The sequence below is a fragment of the Salvia splendens genome, chromosome 10 (genome assembly GCF_004379255.2).
Source record: "Salvia splendens isolate huo1 chromosome 10, SspV2, whole genome shotgun sequence".
In the NCBI taxonomy this organism is placed as follows: Eukaryota; Viridiplantae; Streptophyta; class Magnoliopsida; order Lamiales; family Lamiaceae; genus Salvia; species Salvia splendens.
This window is the reverse complement of record NC_056041.1, coordinates 2,253,066-2,274,916: the sequence shown is the minus strand read 5'-3', so window position 1 is coordinate 2,274,916 and position 21,851 is coordinate 2,253,066. Positions and strand designations below refer to the sequence as shown.

At 38.5% G+C, this 21,851-nt stretch overlaps 2 protein-coding genes across 2 annotated transcripts; one reads left to right on the top strand and one right to left on the bottom strand.

Annotated features, from left to right (window-relative positions):
• The first annotated feature begins 199 nt into the window (after nt 1–199).
• LOC121751713 lies at nt 200–11,050 on the top strand. The gene is made up of 22 exons (XM_042146510.1): nt 200–1,368; nt 2,546–2,661; nt 2,747–2,952; nt 3,081–3,200; nt 3,447–3,575; nt 3,656–3,781; nt 4,016–4,071; nt 4,152–4,251; nt 4,347–4,464; nt 4,669–4,878; nt 5,240–5,567; nt 6,567–6,660; nt 7,187–7,295; nt 7,787–8,058; nt 8,157–8,284; nt 8,455–8,689; nt 8,914–9,102; nt 9,223–9,512; nt 9,783–9,984; nt 10,120–10,362; nt 10,472–10,551; nt 10,644–11,050. The coding sequence occupies exons 1-22, from the start codon at nt 518–520 to the stop codon at nt 10,789–10,791; spliced, it is 4,350 nt and encodes a 1,449-aa protein (XP_042002444.1). The 5' UTR covers nt 200–517; the 3' UTR covers nt 10,792–11,050.
• A 274-nt stretch (nt 11,051–11,324) lies between these two features.
• LOC121751552 (calcineurin-binding protein 1-like) lies at nt 11,325–21,786 on the bottom strand. The gene is made up of 19 exons (XM_042146305.1): nt 21,650–21,786; nt 21,456–21,530; nt 20,553–20,672; nt 20,399–20,439; nt 19,727–19,938; nt 17,738–19,569; nt 17,101–17,310; nt 16,346–17,011; nt 15,974–16,206; nt 15,678–15,888; nt 15,408–15,563; nt 15,006–15,163; nt 14,727–14,919; nt 14,219–14,604; nt 13,833–14,013; nt 13,032–13,261; nt 12,189–12,849; nt 11,905–11,986; nt 11,325–11,825 (listed from the first exon to the last, which is right to left on the bottom strand). Exons 1-19 carry the CDS (start codon nt 21,650–21,652, stop codon nt 11,527–11,529), a joined length of 5,949 nt encoding a protein of 1,982 aa, XP_042002239.1. The 5' UTR covers nt 21,653–21,786; the 3' UTR covers nt 11,325–11,526.
• Nucleotides 21,787–21,851: the final 65 nt, after the last annotated feature.

Sequence of the window (21,851 nt, the reverse complement as noted above, 5' to 3'; positions counted from 1 at the left end):
CCGGTGATTTGAACACGAAATAGAAGGAGAAAATGGAAAAACAAAAGAAGATAGTCAAAAAAATAAGGTTAGGTAATTTACATCATTTACGACAATATTCAATGAAAATGAAATGTTATTGAAATAAAAAGAAAATTAACTGCCATGTCGCCACCTTCTCCACTCCACCCCACCCCACCACCCCCAACCCAAAATTAAACATCACACCCTGCTAACTTTCTCTATCTACAATCCCATTTCCTTTTCCCTTTCTCTCTCTACCTATATTTCTGCCCCTTTCCTCTCCAAACCCCACCCCTCCCACCTTTACGTACAACAAGCCTGTATCTACAGCTTCTGCAGGCAAACGCTAGCTGGCACACACACTCGCTCGCTATGTGTTGCTAGGAAATCGCGAGCTCTATTTCGGCGGCGGTTCCCGGCGCGATTTGATTTCGAGGAGAATTTCAGGTAGATGCATTCCTTTCCTGCTTCCTCCACCTCCGGCGGCGCGGTGTATGGCTATTCTCACCGGTAGATGGCTAATTCCAAGCTTCGATTCGCGCTTTCGCCTCATTTGGTGGTAGGATTGGCGGCGGTGCTGTTGCTGTCAGTCTGCTGGAACCCTAGGTCGATTGTTGCTGGTGCGGATTCGGATTCGGACTTGGATTTCGACTCGGATTTTCTGCTGTTCCACCAGGACTACTCGCCGCCGGCGCCTCCTCCGCCGCCGCCGCACCCGCCGTCGCTCTCGTGCGAGTCCGATCTCGGAGGAGTTGGTAGTTTGGATACTATTTGCCAGATAGTCTCCAGCTTGAACATAACGAAGGATGTGTATGTAGAAGGGAAGGGTGATTTTGTAATTGCGGCGAATGTTACTGTGGATTGCTCGTCGTTTGCTGGATGTGAGCTCGCTATAAATGTTACGGGTAACTTTACTTTAGGTGAGAATGCGTCGATAAACTGTGGCACCTTCCAGTTAGTTGCGGATAATGCGTTTTTTGGAAATGGCTCTACTGTGAATACTACTGCTTTGGCGGGGACGCCACCGGCACAGACTAGTGGGACCCCGCAAGGGGTGGATGGAGCGGGCGGGGGCCATGGAGGAAGAGGTGCGGCGTGTTTGAAGGATACAAGTAAGAACCCTGAAGATGTGTGGGGAGGGGATGCTTATGCGTGGTCGAGTTTGGGGAAGCCATGGAGTTATGGGAGTAAAGGAGGGACGACAAGTAAGGAAATTGATTATGGGGGTGGTGGAGGGGGAAGGGTCTTGTTTCTGGTGACGGCATTATTGGATGTCAATGGGAGTGTTTTGGCCAGTGGCGGAGATGCAGGTCCGAAAGGAGGTGGAGGGTCTGGAGGCAGCATATACATCAAGGCTCATAAGATGTAAATTCAATTGCCTTTCACCTGTTATTGCTGTATTTGAAAAAGTGTGATCTCATGCTAATCATATTAGCTATTTTGTGATTGAAGAATCCGATCCATTGTTGCTAATCTACATTAGATATTTATGGTTTGAATAACAGCTTCTCGATATTGGTTCAATATGCTTTGTAAATATTGGAAATTTGTAGGCCTAGTTGTTTTTGAGTTGTGGGTTCCATCGAGGCATGCTACATATTGATATGGAATCTACTGCATCAGTGTCTCATTTAATAACTTCACTTTGCTGTAACTTTATAGGTTTGTCTAGGTGTGATTCTGTAATTATAGTTGGTGGCTGACAGTGAGTGTAGACGGTTATTCTACTTTTGGCTAGTATTATTCTTTCTAAGATGCCATACCTTTAGGATAGATTGTTTTAGATTCTTTTCTGGTCCTTGTGGTTCTGTTCCTTTCCATAAACCAGCTAGCTTAATTTTAGGTGCTGGTGAAGATTCTTTTAGCCAGTCAAGATTGTTCATCTCAGAATATATTTTCCATTGCTAGTTGTTTCAAATATTGTACTATTATTTCCGTCATTTATTTTGTAACAAATAAATAAGATGAATAGTAGAAGAAAACAACAAATGATTATGCAGGGTATTTATAGTGTAGAGTTTACTATCCCTCTTCTCATACCATTTTCAGTAATCATAAAGATCTTATTAGACTATTATGATAAGGTCTAGTTTGGCATGACGTGGTGGCTACTTTTTGTAGTATGTACCCTGGACATTTTTCACTTCGGTGTCTGACTTATGGAATATTTATTATTGTATCCATTTTTCTGAATCAATAGGCTTTAGTTATATTCTTCCTATTCGTAATGATACCTCATCCTCTAATAATTAGTCTAGTACTGTTTCTCTCTGTTTGATTTCCTTTTTACTTGTAAAAAGTCATTATAAACTATCAAATCAAATCACGTAGATCAATGTATTTTTTATGGTTCCTTCAAATAATTATCAACATTTCTAATTGATGAATTATGAATATCCATGCCATGTAGTTTACACTGTGTTGTTTCATACAGTATTTACATGAACCCATGTTCTTGTCTACTTTGGATATCTATATGTTTTTATCTCGGGAAGATTTGGAGCTCAGTTGTTTTAACCACATCACTTCTTGTAAAGTGCAGGACTGGAAGTGGCAGCATAAGTGCTTGTGGGGGTAGTGGTTTTGCTGGAGGCGGTGGTGGCAGAATTTCTGTAGATATTTTTAGCAGGCATGATGACCCGGTCATTTCTGTATATGGTATGCTCTGCAACCACATTTATCTATATAAGCACTGAGGCAATATTGATCCAGTTACATTTCTCTCTAATATCTTATGTTGCAGGTGGAAGCAGTATTGGTTGCCCTGAAAATGCAGGTGCTGCAGGAACATTTTATGATTCTGTTCCTCGTAGCCTTACCGTGAGCAATCATCACAAATCAACATATACAGATACACTCCTTATGGACTTTCCTCAACCGTTTTTAACGAATGTCTATATAAGAAACCAGGCAAAGGCTGCTGTTCCCCTGCTGTGGAGCCGTGTCCAGGTAATGAAGTTGGGGTTATTTAGTATGTTCTCAATTATTAAAGTACATGGTCTTTCAAATACAGTAAAATATGACTAGTCACTGTTAATGAAAATAAGAGCCTAATTCAGCCACGTTCTTGCTTCCAGGTTCAAGGACAAATCAGCCTCTTGCATGGAGGAGTGTTGAGTTTTGGGCTTGCACATTATTCAATGTCAGAGTTTGAACTATTGGCAGAAGAGCTGTTAATGAGTGATTCAATGATTAGAGTAAGTAACTGGTTTTATGATGCATAGGAAATTAGTACTCCATGAGTTATTGACATGCTAGTCTCCTTTATGTTTTTGCTACTTCCAAGCATTTCCTAGAAAATTATTTATATATTTACCTGCCACTTCTATCAGCATATTGGGGAGGAATGCCTTGCTTATGCCAGATTTTCGTTCTCTAGTAATGAATTTATCATACTCCTATTTGATATTTAAAGTATACTTGAACACCTCACTCTTTTCTAGGTTTATGGGGCTCTTCGTATGTCAGTTAAAATGTTTTTAATGTGGAACTCGAAGATGTTAATAGATGGTGGTGGGGATGAGAATGTCGAGACATCGTCACTTGAGGCTAGTAATCTCATAGTCCTCAGGGTGAGTACTCTGTCCATTATGTATACTGTCATGATCTTGATATCCATGCATGGATTACTTATCTTCCCTCTCTTTGACAGCAATCATCTGTTATCCATTCAAATGCAAACTTGGGAGTTCACGGGCAAGGTTTATTAAATTTGACTGGACCAGGAGATTGCATTGAAGCTCAACGGCTAGTTCTATCATTATTTTATAGCATCAATGTAAGGAATAATTTATGACTTAATCATCTATTCAATATTTTACTTATGTTTATGAACTCGAAGGGCTAATTCTCTACATGGGTTATCGTCTTGCTCTCTGTTAATGTGCGACTGGCTCAATAGAAACTATAAAAAGATGTCCTCTATTCTATTTGACCCTATAACATCGCTCGATAATCATCATCCTTATCTTGTTATGCAAACTAACCTTTCTCTGCTCATGTTGGGATGAAGGTTGGACCTGGATCTGTTCTGCGTGGTCCTCTGAAGAACTCCTCAGATGAGGCCGTGTAAGTTCTGGGTCCTGTTAAAGTAACATTAGGGATGGTGTTCTCATTTTGGTTGAGAGTTAAAAGCTTTTGTTCTTCAGGACACCAAAACTTTATTGTGATTCGCAAGATTGTCCCAGCGAGCTGATCCATCCACCTGAAGATTGTAATGTGAACTCTTCTCTGGCCTTTACCCTACAGGTTGAGTCTTCTGTTAGAGCATATCGCCTGCTTTTGTTTCATGAGGTTCTCTTTCTGCTGGCATAGATTTTTAATGAATTTGTATTGTTACTTAGATATGTCGTGTTGAGGATATACTTGTTGAGGGTTTTGTTCAAGGCTCTGTTGTGCATTTCCATAGAGCCAGAACCATCAACGTTCAGCCCACTGGAGTTATAAGCACATCTGGAATGGGTAAGATTATATTTGTCATGAAAAATGTCCCCTATATCTCGAGCATCTGAGGAAATTCTCTCAACCTAGTAGTACCTAATTATTTTATGAAATCTTTAATGTTCTTCTCCATTCTTGAGCTGCTTGAATTATTGGCATTAAGATACATGTGATCAGGCCATGTTCCCATGTATCTTAACATTCTAGGATTTGATATTTTTGTAGGCTGCCATGGTGGAATAGGTCAAGGAGAAGTCTTGAGCAATGGTCTTGGTAGTGGTGGTGGGCACGGTGGTAGAGGTGGAATGGGCTGTTATAATGACATCTGTGTTGATGGTGGCATAACGTATGGAGATGCTAATTTGCCTTGCGAACTCGGCAGTGGAAGTGGAAATGATAGCTTGGAAATATCAACTGCTGGTGGTGGTACTTTAGGTGAGAACCAAGTTATTGAACTTTGAACCACATAAGCTATCTGTTATCGTACTCTCTCTCAGCCTTAGTTATTAATTGCACGTTAAAACATTTTACCATTGTGTTTGTGTATATTAGACATTGCATTATTAAGTCAGTACATATATGCTTTTTACCTGGTTGGTTTCTTGAATTACCCTCTTGTGCTTATCTTCTGGCTTGTTGCTCTATAATGTGTTCTGGACTGTTCGTTTGATGTTCAATACTCTCTTTTTTTTCTTCAAAACTATCCATTTAATTGGTTCCTATCATAATAATCTGATTGTTTGTTAGGATCCCATATTTAAGGGTGCTTCTGAATTTGGTTGCCTGTCTTATGCAGTGATGGGTTCGTTGGAGCATCCCTTGATAACTTTATATGTTGAAGGTTCTGTTAGAGCAGATGGAGACAGCTTCACGAGTCTCCAGAAGAATAATGCTTCTATTGATAAGTTTGTTGGTCCTGGAGGTGGTTCTGGGGGTACTATATTGTTATTTTTGCGCTATCTGGATCTTCGTGAATCTGGCAATTTATCTAGTGCTGGAGGTCATGGTAGCCTGACTGGTGGCGGAGGAGGTGGTGGTGGAAGGATTCATTTTCACTGGTCAGATATTTCCACCGGAGATGTTTACTGGCCAATAGCGACAGTGAATGGAACAATACATACCATGTTAGTACAAATGAAACCTTTTCATGTGAAGTTTTGCTTTTATTATTCCATATTTTGTTGTTATCTAGCAATACATTTTGAATTATTTACACTTTCCTTTCAGTTAATTTTTTTAAAGAAAGAAAAATGAATCTATTGGTGGCTCATCTTAATTACACAATCTATTTGTTAATTTTTGGGACATCAAAATTGAAAATGGTTTGCTATATAAGTAATTATGCTTAATATATGACAAAATAATCCAGGAAACTGCTGTCCTGTGTAAATATAAGATGGGAAATGTATCATGTATATTTATAGGAGCTATAACACCTAAATCTTTATCTGTGTCTATACATCTATCTAGGTTGCGACCATGTCAGTCATTTAGGGGTGACCTATTTTGTTTAGAGTACCAGACATGTTTATCATTTTAATAATTTTCTTTTGTTTGACTTATAAGATGTATTTTATATTTGAGATAAGTACTGGGCCTGGCAAATATGTACAAACAATGACTTTGGAAGGCTACTTGAGAATAAAGTGAGCTTTATGGTTGATGACTCAATCTATATAAACACATGAAATTGCTCATCGCAGTAAATGTGATTTTGTGGGGGTTATGCATAATGTGTAAACATTGAACATCATCAAATCTGTACTTAATTCAAGTGGATTTCTGCTTTGAACTGACCAAGCAAGATGTTTGGTGGTGAGGTGGTAGACCTCTTTATATTATTCTCATTAGCCCTTCTGTGTTGATTGGACACTGTTGGTTTGTCTTATGCTCTGAAGCTACATGTTTTTAAGTGTAAATTCCTGGATATATGGGTGATCGAATTGGTGTTCCTGCTGCTGTTATTCCATAGTTTGATGATTCCCAGATGAATAGTATTAATGAAAATGTGTGGAAAATATCTTTCATGTGTTTCTCCCGTGAGTAGCATCTGATTTCACATCTACCATCTGTTGTATGGCTTCTTATTTTCAATAATATTCAAATGGATATCTTTTCCATAGGGGTGGATTAGGTGGTGTACAAGGTCATGTGGGCGAAAATGGAAGTATCAGTGGCAAAGCTTGCCCGAAAGGGCTTTATGGCATATTCTGCGAGGTAGGTTAAACTTGATCAAGTCATTTTCTTCTTCAATTCATTATAAGTTAAAACATTGCTGTTTTGAACAATTGAACAGCAAGAAAATCATGTTGATAATCTAGGACAATTAATGAATTTTTGTTGTAATTTTTTGGTTGTTAAAGTAATCTTTGTTTGAATGTAGAGGTCTTTATGTAATTGATGGGATTTGATGAAATGAAGGCACTTTTATCTCTATGATGTTGCATTGGAAAGCAATGTTTGGGAGACTGTCTACTATAACTTTATGAATGTTCCTATAGAGTATCAGTATTCGACAATACAGCATTAGAGCCTAAGTTTGATTCCTATCAGGTAAGAGGGCCGTGCGTGTATTACATAGGACAGATGAAGTATGCTTTAATAGTTAATACAACCTGTATGCTTCTTAGTGCATTCACACACTTGGCTTGATGTGGTTGAGTTGAGAAATGCTTCTAGATGTCAGGTCATAATTTACCTTGTTTTTCTGTTTCTCCAGTTGACCTTTCCATTCATTTTTCAGGAATGTCCAATTGGCACTTATAAAAATGTCACAGGGTCTGAGAAATCCCTCTGTTTTCCATGCCCAACTGATGAGATTCCTAATCGGGCAGCCTATATTTATGTCCGAGGTATCTCTAGATCAATAAGATATTGTTCTTTATTGAAAAGAGCTCCTATCATGGGACATTCATGCCGTCTTTTCACATTTACCTACTATACTTCATCCTTTTTTTTCTGTTATAATTTTAATATTAGTTTCTTTCGCATTCAAATTAATAATTAATACCACCTCCGTCCCACAATAAGAGTCACATTTTGCCATTTTGGTCCGTCCCACAACAAGAGTCATATTTCACTTTACCATAAATGGCAAGTAGGCTCCACATTCCACCAATTTATTCCACTCACAATGTATTATAAAACTAATATACATAAGTGGGACCCAGAGTTCACTAACTTATTCAACCAACTTTTCTTCACATTTCTTAAAACTCGTGCCCAAACTAAATGTGACTCCTATTGTGGGACAGAGGTAGTGATATGCTATAATTTGGGTCTCTTATGCTAGTCATTTTCTCAGATTCGTGACGCCAAATTATGTTGCCTTATTTTGTTACAGGTGGTATTACCGAAACACCTTGTCCTTACAAGTGTATCTCTGATAGATATCACATGCCAAATTGTTATACCGCTCTTGAAGAACTAATATATACATTTGGCGGACCATGGTTGTTTGGCCTCCTGCTTTTGGGTCTTTTAGTTCTGCTTGCTTTAGTTCTAAGTGTTGCACGAATGAAGTTCATTGGTGTGGATGAGTTACCTGGTCCTGCTCCCACACAACAGGGTTCCCAAATAGATCATTCATTCCCTTTCTTGGAGTCTCTCAATGAGGTAGTATCTGTGAACCTGGATAGTAAAATGCTTATTTTTTATATCCTCCTGCCCACCATTTTGGACATCATGTAATTGATGTTATGGTTGCCAATCAGGTGCTAGAAACTAACAGAGTGGAGGAGTCTCAGAGTCATGTGCACAGGATGTACTTCATGGGTCCAAATACCTTTAGTGAACCTTGGTATCTTCCTCATACACCCCCCGAACAAGTCAAAGAAATTGTGTAAGCTCCTTTTCTTCTAGCAACATGTTATACTGCCACTTCCTTTGACAAAATGGTATCTGAACTGCCTTTATTTCTATGTCCTTTGCAATTTGCCTCCTAACGTTAATACACCATATGCTTTGCTCTCACTTGTTTTTTGGTAACTTGATGCTATTATAATATGGCAGATATGAAGGTGCATTTAACAATTTTGTCGATGAGATCAATGCTCTTGCTGCATATCAGTGGTGGGAAGGTGCAGTTCACAGTATTTTTTGCATTCTTGCCTATCCTTTTGCATGGTCATGGCAGCAGTGGCGCCGGAGAATGAAGCTGCAGAAAATTCGAGAATATGTGCGATCTGAATATGACCATGCTTGCTTACGGTCTTGTCGTTCGCGTGCTCTATATGAAGGGCTGAAGGTAAATCTTACGAGTATCTTATGGTTGGTTGGACTTCGTATTAAACTGAGATATGTTGTTCATATTTTGTAATTGTTCAGTACTTGTTATGATATCCGTATAACCTTCCTTCGGTTGCTGGGACTCTATTTCTTCTGTTGCTCTTTCTCTTTTTGGTGGATGGCACAGGGCTTTGACTAGTGCAAAAACTTCCTTTCTATTTCTAACCATTTGCCTAACTGTAGGTTGCTGCAACTCCGGATCTAATGCTGGCATACATTGACTTTTTTCTTGGTGGTGATGAGAAGAGAAGTGATCTTCCTCCTCGTCTCCTACAAAGATTTCCTATGTCTCTATTATTTGGAGGAGATGGAAGCTACATGACTCCTTTTATTCTTCATAATGACAACATCATTACTAGTCTGATGAGTCAGGTTTGTTATTTAACCCCAGGGAACTACATACATTTCTGTTTTGAATTTTTTGAACGAACAATTTTCTGGAAAGAGAGATACTGTCTATTTACATTTATTATCTTCTGGTCTTTCTGTCAGTCTGTTCCACCCACTACTTGGTACCGCTTTGTGGCTGGTGTGAATGCACAGATGCGCTTAGTAAGAAGGGGCTGCCTAAGATCGAAGTTTCGCTCAGTCCTTCAGTGGCTTGATACTTTTGCAAATCCTGAATTGAGGCTCTATGGTTTGCATGTGGATCTTGCTTGGTTTCAGGCTACAACTGATGGTTACTATCATTATGGACTTCTGATATATTCTGTGGAAGAATTCAACCGTGTGTCTTTTGTATGCCATGATGGAGAATCTGGAGATGATGAGCAACATTCACGGTATGCATCTCTTATCAAACACTTAAGCAGTTAAGCACACATGTAAATACGAGGGTTATTTGTCTGCGCTGATGCAGACCTTTGTTTTCATGTGTTCCTTATGTGCCGTGATATTGTTTTTACTTGCAACCATTTCCATCCTTCCATGCATGTGAAGTCATATTGTTTGTTTTAGTGGAATATATTATTTGAAATTATACAAACCTGTGTATTTTAAGTTGAACCTGTTTGTCTGACGCTGCTCCCTTTTTCTTGGGATGGATAAATCAGTGCTGTTGGTGTTCATCTTAAAGATGGGAGTTCAAATAAGAGTTTCTTAGGACGAACTCAGGCAAGTGCCGAAGGGAACTTGAGGGGGAAGATTTATGGTGGGGTTCTAGATTTTGACAGTTTGAAGGTGCTCGAGGAGAAAAGAGATTTACTCTTTATCCTCTCTTTTCTAATTCACAACACCAAACCTGTTGGCCATCAGGTCTCTATCTCTCTCTCATACACACACACACACACACACATACAATTTCAGGAAAAGGAAATAACAGGAGTCAATATGTTTATGCATTTGTTTAGGTTATCCTTCCTGAAAATGCTTTGCTTCGTTGTACTGCAGGATCTTGTGGGTTTGGTGATCTCAATCCTGCTTCTAGGAGATTTTAGTCTAGTGTTGCTCACCTTGCTCCAGTTGTATTCACTTTCCCTAGCGGACGTCTTTCTTGTTTTGTTTATCATGCCCCTCGGGATTTTGCTCCCCTTTCCTGCTGGAATCAACGCCTTATTCAGCCATGGACCTAGGCGATCAGCAGGTCTTGCACGTGTATATGCTCTGTGGAATATCACATCATTCATTAACATCGTGAGTAGCTTTTGTTTTTTTCAACTCGATGTCATTCACGTTATTGTTGTTCAGACATGTAAATGTACCCAATTTCTTACTACTTGGTTTCTTTCTTGCCTGGCCCCAGGGTGTTGCATTCGTATGTGGCTATATTCACTATCGAACACAATCAAGTAAAACAACCCCAAACTTTCAGCCGTGGAATATGTGAGCTGAACTTTTAAGCTGTTTGGACATGATTTTTGGGCGTCTGCAAGAATTTGTTTGTTCTGATACGGCTGTGCTTTCTGTGACTGCAGGGATGAAAGTGAATGGTGGATTTTTCCGTTGGCTCTTCTTTTGTGTAAATGTATCCAATCTAAGCTCGTAAATTGGCATGTCGCAAATCTGGAAATTCAGGATCGCGCGTTGTATAGTAACGACTTCGACTTGTTCTGGCATTCATAGATTTTATGGAGCAAATATGTATGTTTCACACGAACACCCATCAATTTTTTATTCGTGGGTTCTATCGCAATGTGTTGTAGTGGTGTAGAGAATAGTGGGTTGACACAGGAGTAGAAAGTTGAATGAGAGAGAAAATGTGATAAAAACTAGATAGAGCTGAGGCATTTCTTTGTAGCCTTGTGTAGTGTTGTGCAGCTATATATATTATATTCCTTTTGTCATGTAAATATAGCAATGGGATATTCCCATGTCTTACGCATTTCTACTTCCCTAATTCTCTTCTCTCTCTATATCTCTCTATATGTCTGTTTACAACATTAATCTCTATTTATTTTTTATAAAACATTCTAATGTAGGTAACATTTTCTATTATTAACATTGTAAATGCTCTCTGTAACTTCCCTACTATTTTACAAAATTTATATCAATTTTACGTTAAAACATGATTTCACCTACTATCAAGTTATTTTTTCATAGATGGGAAGAGTATTGTTCTCTCATTTACGGTCGTAAAAAAAGAGATGCAACCAAGCTTAATAAATTCTCTTCCTCAGAGAAAGTAATTGTATACGTACGTGCACATATAACTCTATAAGAGCTAACTGTATATAATTATATACAATAATTCAAGTACTTCGATCACTCCACACCCTAGATTATATGCTAGTTGTTAGTTACCAAAATAAATAGGAATGAAACAACAAGACTAAGGCAATCTAGTTTGGGTGGTAGTCTTCAGTCAGATTTAGATGCATCATTCAGGCTATTCAGTTCCCCACGAGGCGGGGATGATGCAGAGGGAACATCACATTTGTTTCCTGACATAGGCTCAGAGTCTGCTGCAATGGTGAGCTTGTCCTCTGGTCCAGCCGAACCCTCCACGTTCTCATGCTCGGACGAAGTGGATGCTCCCTTTGGTGTTTTATAAGTCTCCGGCAAAGCGGATGATATCAATTTATGGCTGCAGTGGCTTTCGGGCAATGGTGTGTGAACTTCTGGTTCGTTGGTTCTGCCAATCCCGTCTTTAGCTCCACCTGCAATGCATGTTTTTCTTGTTGGGAGATCATAGTAGTTATACCAATTATTTAAGAACGGGTTGAAAGATTGAGAAACCTGCATGAGCAGCAGTGGCAGCCGGTGTTATGGGGGTGGTTGAAGGAGTTGATGAGCCTCCAATAGCTTTCCTAATCCTCGACTGTGATGTATTGCAAAAAACAATAGCAGAAACAAATAAGGGAATGGCAGAAACAAATGATGGATCTGAATGATCATGTAATGACTATTCATAGCATAAGCAATAAGGGAATTTCGAAAAAAAACTGAGATAAATTTGGATTTTATTTTGTTTGCATTAACTCACAGAAATGGTTAATGGAGTGAGAGGGACTAAAACCTACCTTTGCATTCTCTTCGCAATACTTGATAACATGTGAGACATTTATGCAATGGCCGTTCACGAGTGAGTAAGCCCATAAGAGAAGCTTCCGCGAAGTATTCATGTCTAGTATGTCGAGCCCATCGATGCCAGGCTGGACATATGTTTCTGTAGCCAGCTGAGCAGGCACCATATACAAATTTATACCAGATGGAAGCAACGCGCAAGAGGTGTCCTTGTAGAAGTTGTAGGACGACCTGAGCAGTGTGGATGCAGTTTCCAAATCTTCATCTGAAACTCGTTTGACTATAACATTCTTGATCTTGGACAACGAAGGGTTCCATTTGGTTTCTAGAGTTTTAAGATGGTTTGGATCCTCGAATGCTGAACTCCATAGTTCCTCTGTTTGCAGATCAACACATAGCACCTGATCACTTTCCATTCCACCCAATAAGTTCACACCATGAACCTCAGTTGAGGGTCTTGAATGCAGTGGCGTAATCAGAGCCATGCTAATAACAAGAGATCTACACCAGGCAGCAGAGACATGCTTATATACTCTAGCACAGTTACTATTTGACAATTTTGGGTTCTTCAGACGCTTCCGGATCTTCTCATTTATTCCTTCAAGTGTTTCTACCTTAATATTTCTCTCCAGTAGCTGTATATATTGATAGACATATCTGCAAAACCACAAAAGGAATGGCCACACATGTACTGAGCATGTCTCGAAGAAAGCATATTAACCATAAAAGATCTCACGAAGACGGCCACAGACCACAAACACACACACACACAGATCAACAGACCTAACACACATTTGTATCTCGAATTATTCTGGGAATTTTTTTTGTAGCATACTCACCCAAAGAGGCTGCTTTCTGTCAATTCTGGGCTCTTGAGCTCAGCAAGACTGCAAATATCTGACCACAAGTTGACTTGCTCCAAGAACAAATTGAATATTTTCTCCAGTAAATTTGCCACATGCTCAGTAGCTGTGGAGGAGTCTGTACCAGCTTGAGAAATAGACCTAATTAGGGCCCTAATGTACCTCCCAAGAGCCACTGGCACAAGATCTTCAAGGCACAAGGAGAACTGCAACAATTACTTGATTAGAAAACGCAACTCCCAGTCAAAATATGATTGAGAAAAATAGCTTTTTTGGTACTATAAGTGCTTATATTGTGGCCAGATTGAAAAGCTAGCCGCTGAAAGACGTTTGTTTGGGACTGAAAAAGGTGTATATTAGCTGTTGAAATAACTATACAAAATCTCAATTATATATCCATGGATTTCCATATATTTCTGATGATAGACAATGGAGAGCAAAGGTCCGAAGAATGAGTTGAAACAGGTAATAATAATGTTATCGAACAAATGAGAAGTTAATTTGACAACAATTCTTTCCAAATCTCCAAATAATAGCTTCTTTATTTCAAGATGCTGAATTTCTAGCTTTAGAAATCATTTGTGGCTGCATATTATAAACCTATGCTTGCATGTATGGCATGTGTGCATCTTTGGCCTCATAATAAGCACCAGATAAATGACATAAATATTACAAAAACCAGTGGTATAATCAAAATATTTCTCAAAAGAACTCCTCATCTTGCGCATCTTAATAAAACCTAAGAAATTAAAATAATGGGCATTAAGGCAGCAATACCCTTTTATCTGCTCGCAGAGAGATATAAGCCCGTTCAAGGGTACTGATATCTCCAGTCTCCTCCAACAACTTCAAATAAAACAAGATGTATTTCCTGATGCATGTTATGAATTTACGGGAACTTTCAGCTAAGTTAACTTCAAGAATTCGCCTATTCCCGGTTGGACCTGGAGTTTTGCGTCTGGATTATGACAATACAAAAATAGATATCAGCATAACTGAAAGAGACTGCATACAGTATTACCTAAGATGGCTTATCCAACTGTTTTTAGAATATTTCATGTGCTGATACAGGATACTTAGAAGGTTAAGCCTCTTGGATAGTTAAAAAACCTAGGAAAGGTACTTCAACTTATACTATATCAGAGGTATACAAGCACTCAAACCTTCCTTTCTTGACCGTGCTGTCAATCTCCCACATATTTATTGTGAATGATGAACGATATGACTTAAAGCAGAAAGAAAGTTCCTCTTTTGCTTTCTCTAGATCCCCAGCTCCACCTCTGCGGTGCAGCCCTTGAGCAAGCACATATCTTGCTTTATGGAAATGCTTAAGGTCTCCTTCCGCGCAAGTTTCAAGGGCAGAAAGGCAATCACTGTAGAGCAGATCCCACACTTGCTCCAATTTCTGGAATTCTACCCCCTCGGAATCGCTATTGGATACTCCATCCTTGACATTCACTGATGAATCTGGACTTTCACCAGTAGATCCTCCTAATATATTAGTCACATCTTCCTTAGCTGATTGAGAAAAGGCATGTGCAGCAACAACCTGAAATACACACATATACAGGTGCACATCAAAATAATACTCAAAACATAAATTTAATTTGTATTCAGGGGCAAATATCTTCTACAGTTTTTCTACGATATGCTAACCTCCATGTTAGATACCTTTAAAACTTCTTTATTTCGTTTCCCAGCTTTGCAGAGAAATTTTAGCCGTGATGCGTGCATCCTGTAGAATGGATCTACGGCTGATGGATTCAAGGCAATAGCCTGGGCATAGTACGAGAGTGATTTATCAAGAGAGTACCCAAGTTTCTCACAGAGTTTCCCAGCGTAAAATGCATGAGACCAATCTTCCCTATGAACCAAAAAATTTAAACGACTAAGTCCATTAAACATTATGCAGAATGTTTGTCATGCATCAGGAAAAAAAAGGATACATACTTGTGTTTAAAGGCTTTCTTGAAATGATTCATGGAGTTCTTGCAGAACATCTCCCATGTTGTATCTTTTAGGGGTGCGACAGATCTTTGATCATAAAATGGTACCACGTTCTGAAGACCATCATAGTACACTAAGGCCAACAACTCGTGTATCTCACCCTGAAACCAATCAGGCAGTCACCGTGTGGAGTTATTAATGCAATATCATACACCCAAGCTTGATCAACAAGTAAAATCTCAGAAGAAATTTCATTAGAATATCCGAAAAAAGATTCCACTAAAAGAACAAAGAAGTCATTATCCATTTCAGAAAACAACATTTAACATAACATAAATAAGGAAATCCACAAGTTTCATAGACCACCTATTTGTTAATAGAATTGGTGATATATATGAATGGAACCTGTTGGGTTGCATCCTTCGCCAAAGCCAGTGTCATCAATAAGCACCGCCTGCTCCTTCTTCTACTAGCCTCAACTCTCATAGGTAGAGTATCATTTTTCCTCCACCCTAAAACATTAATTTGCTTACTGCCATCATTCAGCAACAAATCCACCTCCTGCAAGCCATAAAATTAAGATACAGTGTTGATATTTATCAAGGTTTAACAGCTACCCCGGCTACCTTTCTGCTTTTACACTAATCAATAAAAACAAGAAAGTCAAAACCTTACTTCATCATATATATTTGCAAGCCTCTGCCAACTTTCAAAGCGCATAGGATTGTACAATAAATCATATTTGAATAGTTTTGCATTTTGCTCTACAAATTCCTCCCCTTCCTTAGTTAGAACAAAACCTGCCCACTTATCACTTGCACTAATTTCCTCAGACTGTCCAAGAAGGTAATACAAATTGCAATAAACTTCTAGGTATGGGTCAGAGCTGCAAACAAAGAATAAAAATGACACATGTAACTGCATGTCATGATGATAAGTCAAGTAACTGGATAATCACTATAATTGAGTACCTTTCCCCTGATGAGTTCTGGTGATTGAAGGGTTCATTCTGTGAAAACATGATCTTCATCATGGTGTCCAGAAACCCTTTAGAACCAGCCACATCTGAAAGTTTATCCTCACATATTTCAGAATTGTCTAAGAACCTATCAATTGCATTTCCAGCCATAACATTGTCAGGCGGAAGAGGGAAATGTTTGCGTATGGCTCTTAGAACCCTCCGAAGTTTAGTCAACCCAGTTTTCTGAAAGTTAAAAGATGAAGAATTTGTCAAAGAATTTCAGGACCGCGACGGTCATCTTGCACATTTAAAGGAGTAGGTTCAAGTGTTCAACTGTTGTGGAGAAAGCAAGGCAGATAGGGAGAAAAAAAGACCTACTTACAGATGAAGCTTTTGCATATGGAAGTATATATTTGAAAACCTCAGCACACTGCTCTTTAGTCTGATAATCCCCCTGGCTTGTATTTTTATGCTTGACCAAATCCTCATTGCAAGATGAATCCGATCTCAAATTTAAACCATACAGACAGTAAAAGCATTGATCCAGAGCATTGTCAATTGTTAGCTCAAGTTCCTCTCGTTCATCTTCAGTTAGCTGCTCGTTCTCACCCTCCATAATTTGATTGTTCTCCATCTCTCCATTAGTGCACATGTTTTCAAGCTGAAAATCACATTTCTCCCTTGGTTTCTCTTTATCTAAGTGAGAGGAAATGCTGTCCAGACTGGGAATTTCGTCAGCATCTTTTCCTAAAGAATTGGATTCATCCTCATCAGTTTTGTTGGCGGCCATATTGAGCATATTGACATGTGATTCATTTGGAGATACTGGGTCAGAAATATTGAGGTGATCATCTTTTAAAGTCTGATCCAAATTTGTTTCTTGTCCCTTATTAAGAGAGTTACTATTGGATTTGAGCTTCATATCTAAGGCCAAAAGATGCTTAATTGCAAGTTTTAAGAATGTCCCATCTTGTTCTTCACAATTTCCTTGTGAACAGCATATTCCAAACTCTGCAAGCATATCATGAACTGCCACAACCAACTCAGCCTGATGAAATGTCAGAAATAGTTAGAATGCAAATTCTTGAGGGAAACAAATAGGGCAAAAAAGTTCACAAAAGTAGGAGCACATCTCACTTGAGATTTGATCGGAAGATTGGGATTCAATTGCTGCAGTTTGCAGAATGCAATAGCAGCATCCACAAAATAACATTGTTCATTTTGCTCAGTTGACTCTGGAACACCAATCCCAGATGACTTTTTGGCGAAGTATAAATTAGCAATATTGCACATAGCCATAACTAACAAAGACTGGATATCAGCTATAACTGCCGCAGGAATATTTTTCTGCAAGAAATTGTCAGATGTTAAGTAAGGAGGACATGGAAATATGGTAAACATGTCAGTGAGTTTGGAGAAAAAAAAGATGCAAAGACATAAAATTTGTCCATGCAATATTGTAACAAAAAATTCTGCACAGAAAAGAGTTTGATATTGTCAATTATGACAAACTTTTGTTTGCTTCCTGCAGTGAATACTTTGACAAAGAAGATGAAGAAGCAGATGGATTAACAGGGTCAGCTGAATAAAAGGAAACTAACATGATTGTTGACCTAGAAGTGAGGCCTCAAATGAAATTATTATACTACAAACGAATAACTCATAGGTTTTTTAGTTTCTCCTCTAAAGGTGCCCCTATTCCTGGTTTGCAAGTAATGCAACTCCCAAGGTAGTTAACCAGTCTTACTGGAACAAAAGGTTTTAAAGTACATACATAATTCTCATCTCGGGTTATGATGCTCTTGATTCTTGATGCAGATTGAGAAATGGCCTCCACCTCTTTGGTAACTAAAGTAATCCACTGCTTCCATAAGGTTTCTTTTGGCTGATTGTTAGAGAACAAAAATGTATTTAAATTGGGTGCATTTTCAGGAGTACTGCCAGCTAGACCAGCTCCAGCTAATAGTATTTGGAGTTTCCTTTTATGAGAATTCATATAGACATCAATATCCAGTGTTTCTGCCAGTTCACATGATTTGATTAGAACATCCAATGCAGAAAGCTCAACTGAGTTATTTCCTCTGCCTTCATTATCCCAGTCGTATGACTGATCAAAATGGACATCCTTTGCTGATAATAAGAGAGGTGCAAGTATATTAATACACTCTGCATGCATGCCTTTCTCAAGCATTTCCTGGGCTGATTTTTTCAACAAATAATCAACCTCAATCATATTTATTTCATGAAGGACCATATCAACTGTCAGTTTTTTCATAACTTTGCAGTGTGGCAAGCAAATAGGATCAGTAGTGATGTTCATTTTGTCCCTATCCAGAAAAAGAGCCAAGACAACAGAAAGTTCCTTCTGTGATTTTTCTTTGTCACCTTCCAATAGAGACAAGCGAGCACTTAACCAGAAAAAACGCACCCAAAAGCAATGGTTGCTTCTCAACAAAGACAAGTTTTCCACTGAAAACTGTTGTTTATGTTCATAAGCATCAGTCATAGGGAAATCAATTTTCCCATCCATCCCAGTGGCACTGAAAGGATGTTCCAGAGCTACAGATTCTATTATCTTACAAAGATGGTAGGATGCCTCTGACATGGAACTGCAAGTAGAAGATGTCTCAAAAGACTGTAATCCAGAGTCATAATATAGCTCAGCCAGAAACAGACTGCATTCAGGAGTTCTTTCCTTACCCCAGTGCCTAATAACCTTCTCCAGGTCCAAAATTTTTGCAACATTACCATGATATGTAACGTTTCTATTTGCAAGTTTCTCTAAGAGCAAGTGACCTGTATGGTAAGCGCCATAATTATTTGAAGAATTCTGAATAAATTCAATAACATCAGTGGATTCCAAGTCCAATGAATCAGCCACTGCAACAGCACTATGAGAAGATGGATCAGACTTGTGCTTCCATTTTATAGTTCTGGTTCCATCCATCAAATAAGGCAGCAGAAATTGCTGCACAATTTTAGCTACATCTTTATTGGTGGAAAAATCTGAATCCTCTTTGCCTGGTTTACGACTTTTAAGCCGACTGCTTCTTCTCTCTTGAGGTTGTTCCTCTAGTACGACTACTTCCTTCTCATTTACAGAGTTACGATCACACATGCCTGCACTAGCTGGCATGCATGTTAGTCCTTTATTTTCAAGGGAACAAGTTGAGTTAGACGCAGAAGGAGGCAAATGTATGGTTAACTTAGCATCACCGGATATATAGTTCCCAGTTTCACGTTCGGACCCATGTGAAGACAGTCGGTGTAAAATTTCCAGTAGTTCGCTAACAAGAGATATCCAGGACATCTCTGCAAGTTGAACTTCAATATTTTGCTTCAACTTTTTAACTGATGTTGTCCTATCTGAATTTTCATCTATTGCTTTTCTCTTTACCGGAAATTTCAGGCGTATATGTTTTGGTTCTAGTTTATCTATACCTCGCGGAGTAAATGGAACTGGTTCAGAGTCCTCAATTGTACTTTTTACATGCAAAGCACGCGAGTGAGATGGCCAATGCCTTAATATCAGTTCTGCAACAGAAAGACAGGCCACTTCATCACCAATTGCAATTAGAACTTCCAGGAGTTTCTCCATGCAATTCCCTGCATTTTAAAATGATTAAATAGTATGGTTTCTGAAACATTAGTTTAAAAAAAATAAAAATTGCAAAGATGGTAATGATCTAAAAGACTATAAAATTTGAAACACAAAATGCATATGAAAGATAAGACTGGAGTAATGTGACAAAAATATGCTTACAGTTACTAGGGCTGCATATCAGCCCTTGCTCAAAAGCCCAGCGGGAAATGCTTAATGACCCCATTGAGCAAGATAATGTCCCTAATTGGTTCCAGATAACAGAATCTTTACTATCAATATCTACAGCTTGAAGATAACAGTGCAAAGCATTCTCATAATAGGAGTGGCCTTGTTCAAGAAAAACTGATGCAAGGTTTTTCAATGCCAGAAATCTGCACACAGCTAAACAGCTTTAGTTAAAGATATGTTGTATAATGTCATGGATGCTTAAAAGATCCTGCATGTAGATTCACAACAGTCAAGCATTGTCAGCTTTCATCCAGACAATTAGACTGGGATCAACAAGTACTGGACGGCAAAATAAGAGATAGCCAATGCATACAACGGCAGTTAAGATATATTGAAGCACCATAAAGTGATTGACCAAGTTTTGACATAGAAAACAAGACAGAGTGAAAGAAAGAAATATCATGTACATCTCAGACAAAAACAGTCAATAGCTAGGATTGCATTTAAATGTTAAGGGTGGTTCTTTGAGCCAGATAATAATAATGTGGACAAAGAAGAGGCATATAGTGGCCTCTTAAAACCCAACAACATTGTAGATATTCTTAAGCCTTTTCCTGTGACTAGATGGTATCATGAATCAAATATATATGTGTTCATCAGAACCTGAGCTGTAAAAGATGGCCATCACTTGTAGTGTTTTCCTCCTGAAAAAACACACACGGAAACTATAAATTGACACAAATCAAAAGCAGAAGTGACATACACAACAAAGAAAATGAAAAGGCAGCAAGCTAAATAATTGTATAAGAGAAACGACCTGAGCATTTGATACCAATGGATCTTTCAATACTGACTCTAAAAGTTCCTGGGCTTTTCCGTAGTCCTTAGCTTGTAATCTCAAAAGTCCATCATGATACAACTGAGATAGATGAAATTCCTAAAAAGAGCAAATCCAATAGATAAATATATAATTCTTCTATAACCTTTCTCCATAAAGGGAATGATAAAGGGGTGGTGGGCACAAAATTCGTATGCTAAGTACAATTTGCTGCAGTTTAACAATAATAACAAAGATATCAGCAAATAATTAGAATCAAAGTGTAGCATGAATAGCCATGGAGTAGCTGCAGAAGCTATCAGTTTTTCAATGGTATAGTCAATTTATTCTTTTAGGAGTCTTGTGTGCAAAATTCTTCCAAGGCAACAGATATATTCCAAATTTAGCAGGATTCTCGTGAACTAGGTATCCTGCTAGTATAGTTTGATGCTGTTCTTTAATGTCGATAAATAGTCAAATGAAATAGAGCCGATTGAATATGATTTCCAGGGCTTTCCAGTCCAATGAGGGGAGTTGTTCTCAGACTTGCTTACTACACAAACTAGCCGATTAGGGAATCAACACATACTCTGCCTACTGTACTATTAAGACACTGAATGCCCTAACCTTACTTACATAATATAAACTCTGAGGCATTACATTGACCTTGCGACAAATCTAGTAACAATACTCCCTCCAATAACAAACTCAGCGTTCCCCACTCAAACAACAACTGTTGCATGAAACCCATACTTTCTAAGTTCAATGCAACCCAGTCTCTACAGAATTAGGGCTTCAATTCCAGTACAATGAACACTCGATTAAACACATAATATGTCAAAATTAAGCTGCAGATTACTCGAAAACAAACATAAACTGGTATTAGCTGACACAAATTCTTGCCTGCGCTTCTTTCGTCGGAGCTAACGGCTGCCAGGTATTCCGAGAATCGGTATCGTTGATAGCTGCAAATGAGAACTGAACTCCACGGCAAATATGAGAAGTGTGAGAATTAATCATGCGAAAAAATAGATTAAACTTAATAATTTTAGAAGTAATAAGCTTCATAACTGAGTAGAAATTGTGTGCAATCTTACCATTTTGCGAATTCCAGAGAAAAATCAGAGTTGGGAGAAAATTCACATCGACGTAGCTTCTGATTGTTTAGACTTGGGCGCGGTTTTGGTTCTCTATATATATGAGCGGTGGGCTAATTTACTGTCTTAATTTTCTCCTTTTTTTTTGCGTGCTAAAAAAAAAGGGAAAGGGGAATACTTAGGCATGTTGTTGGTAATTAAC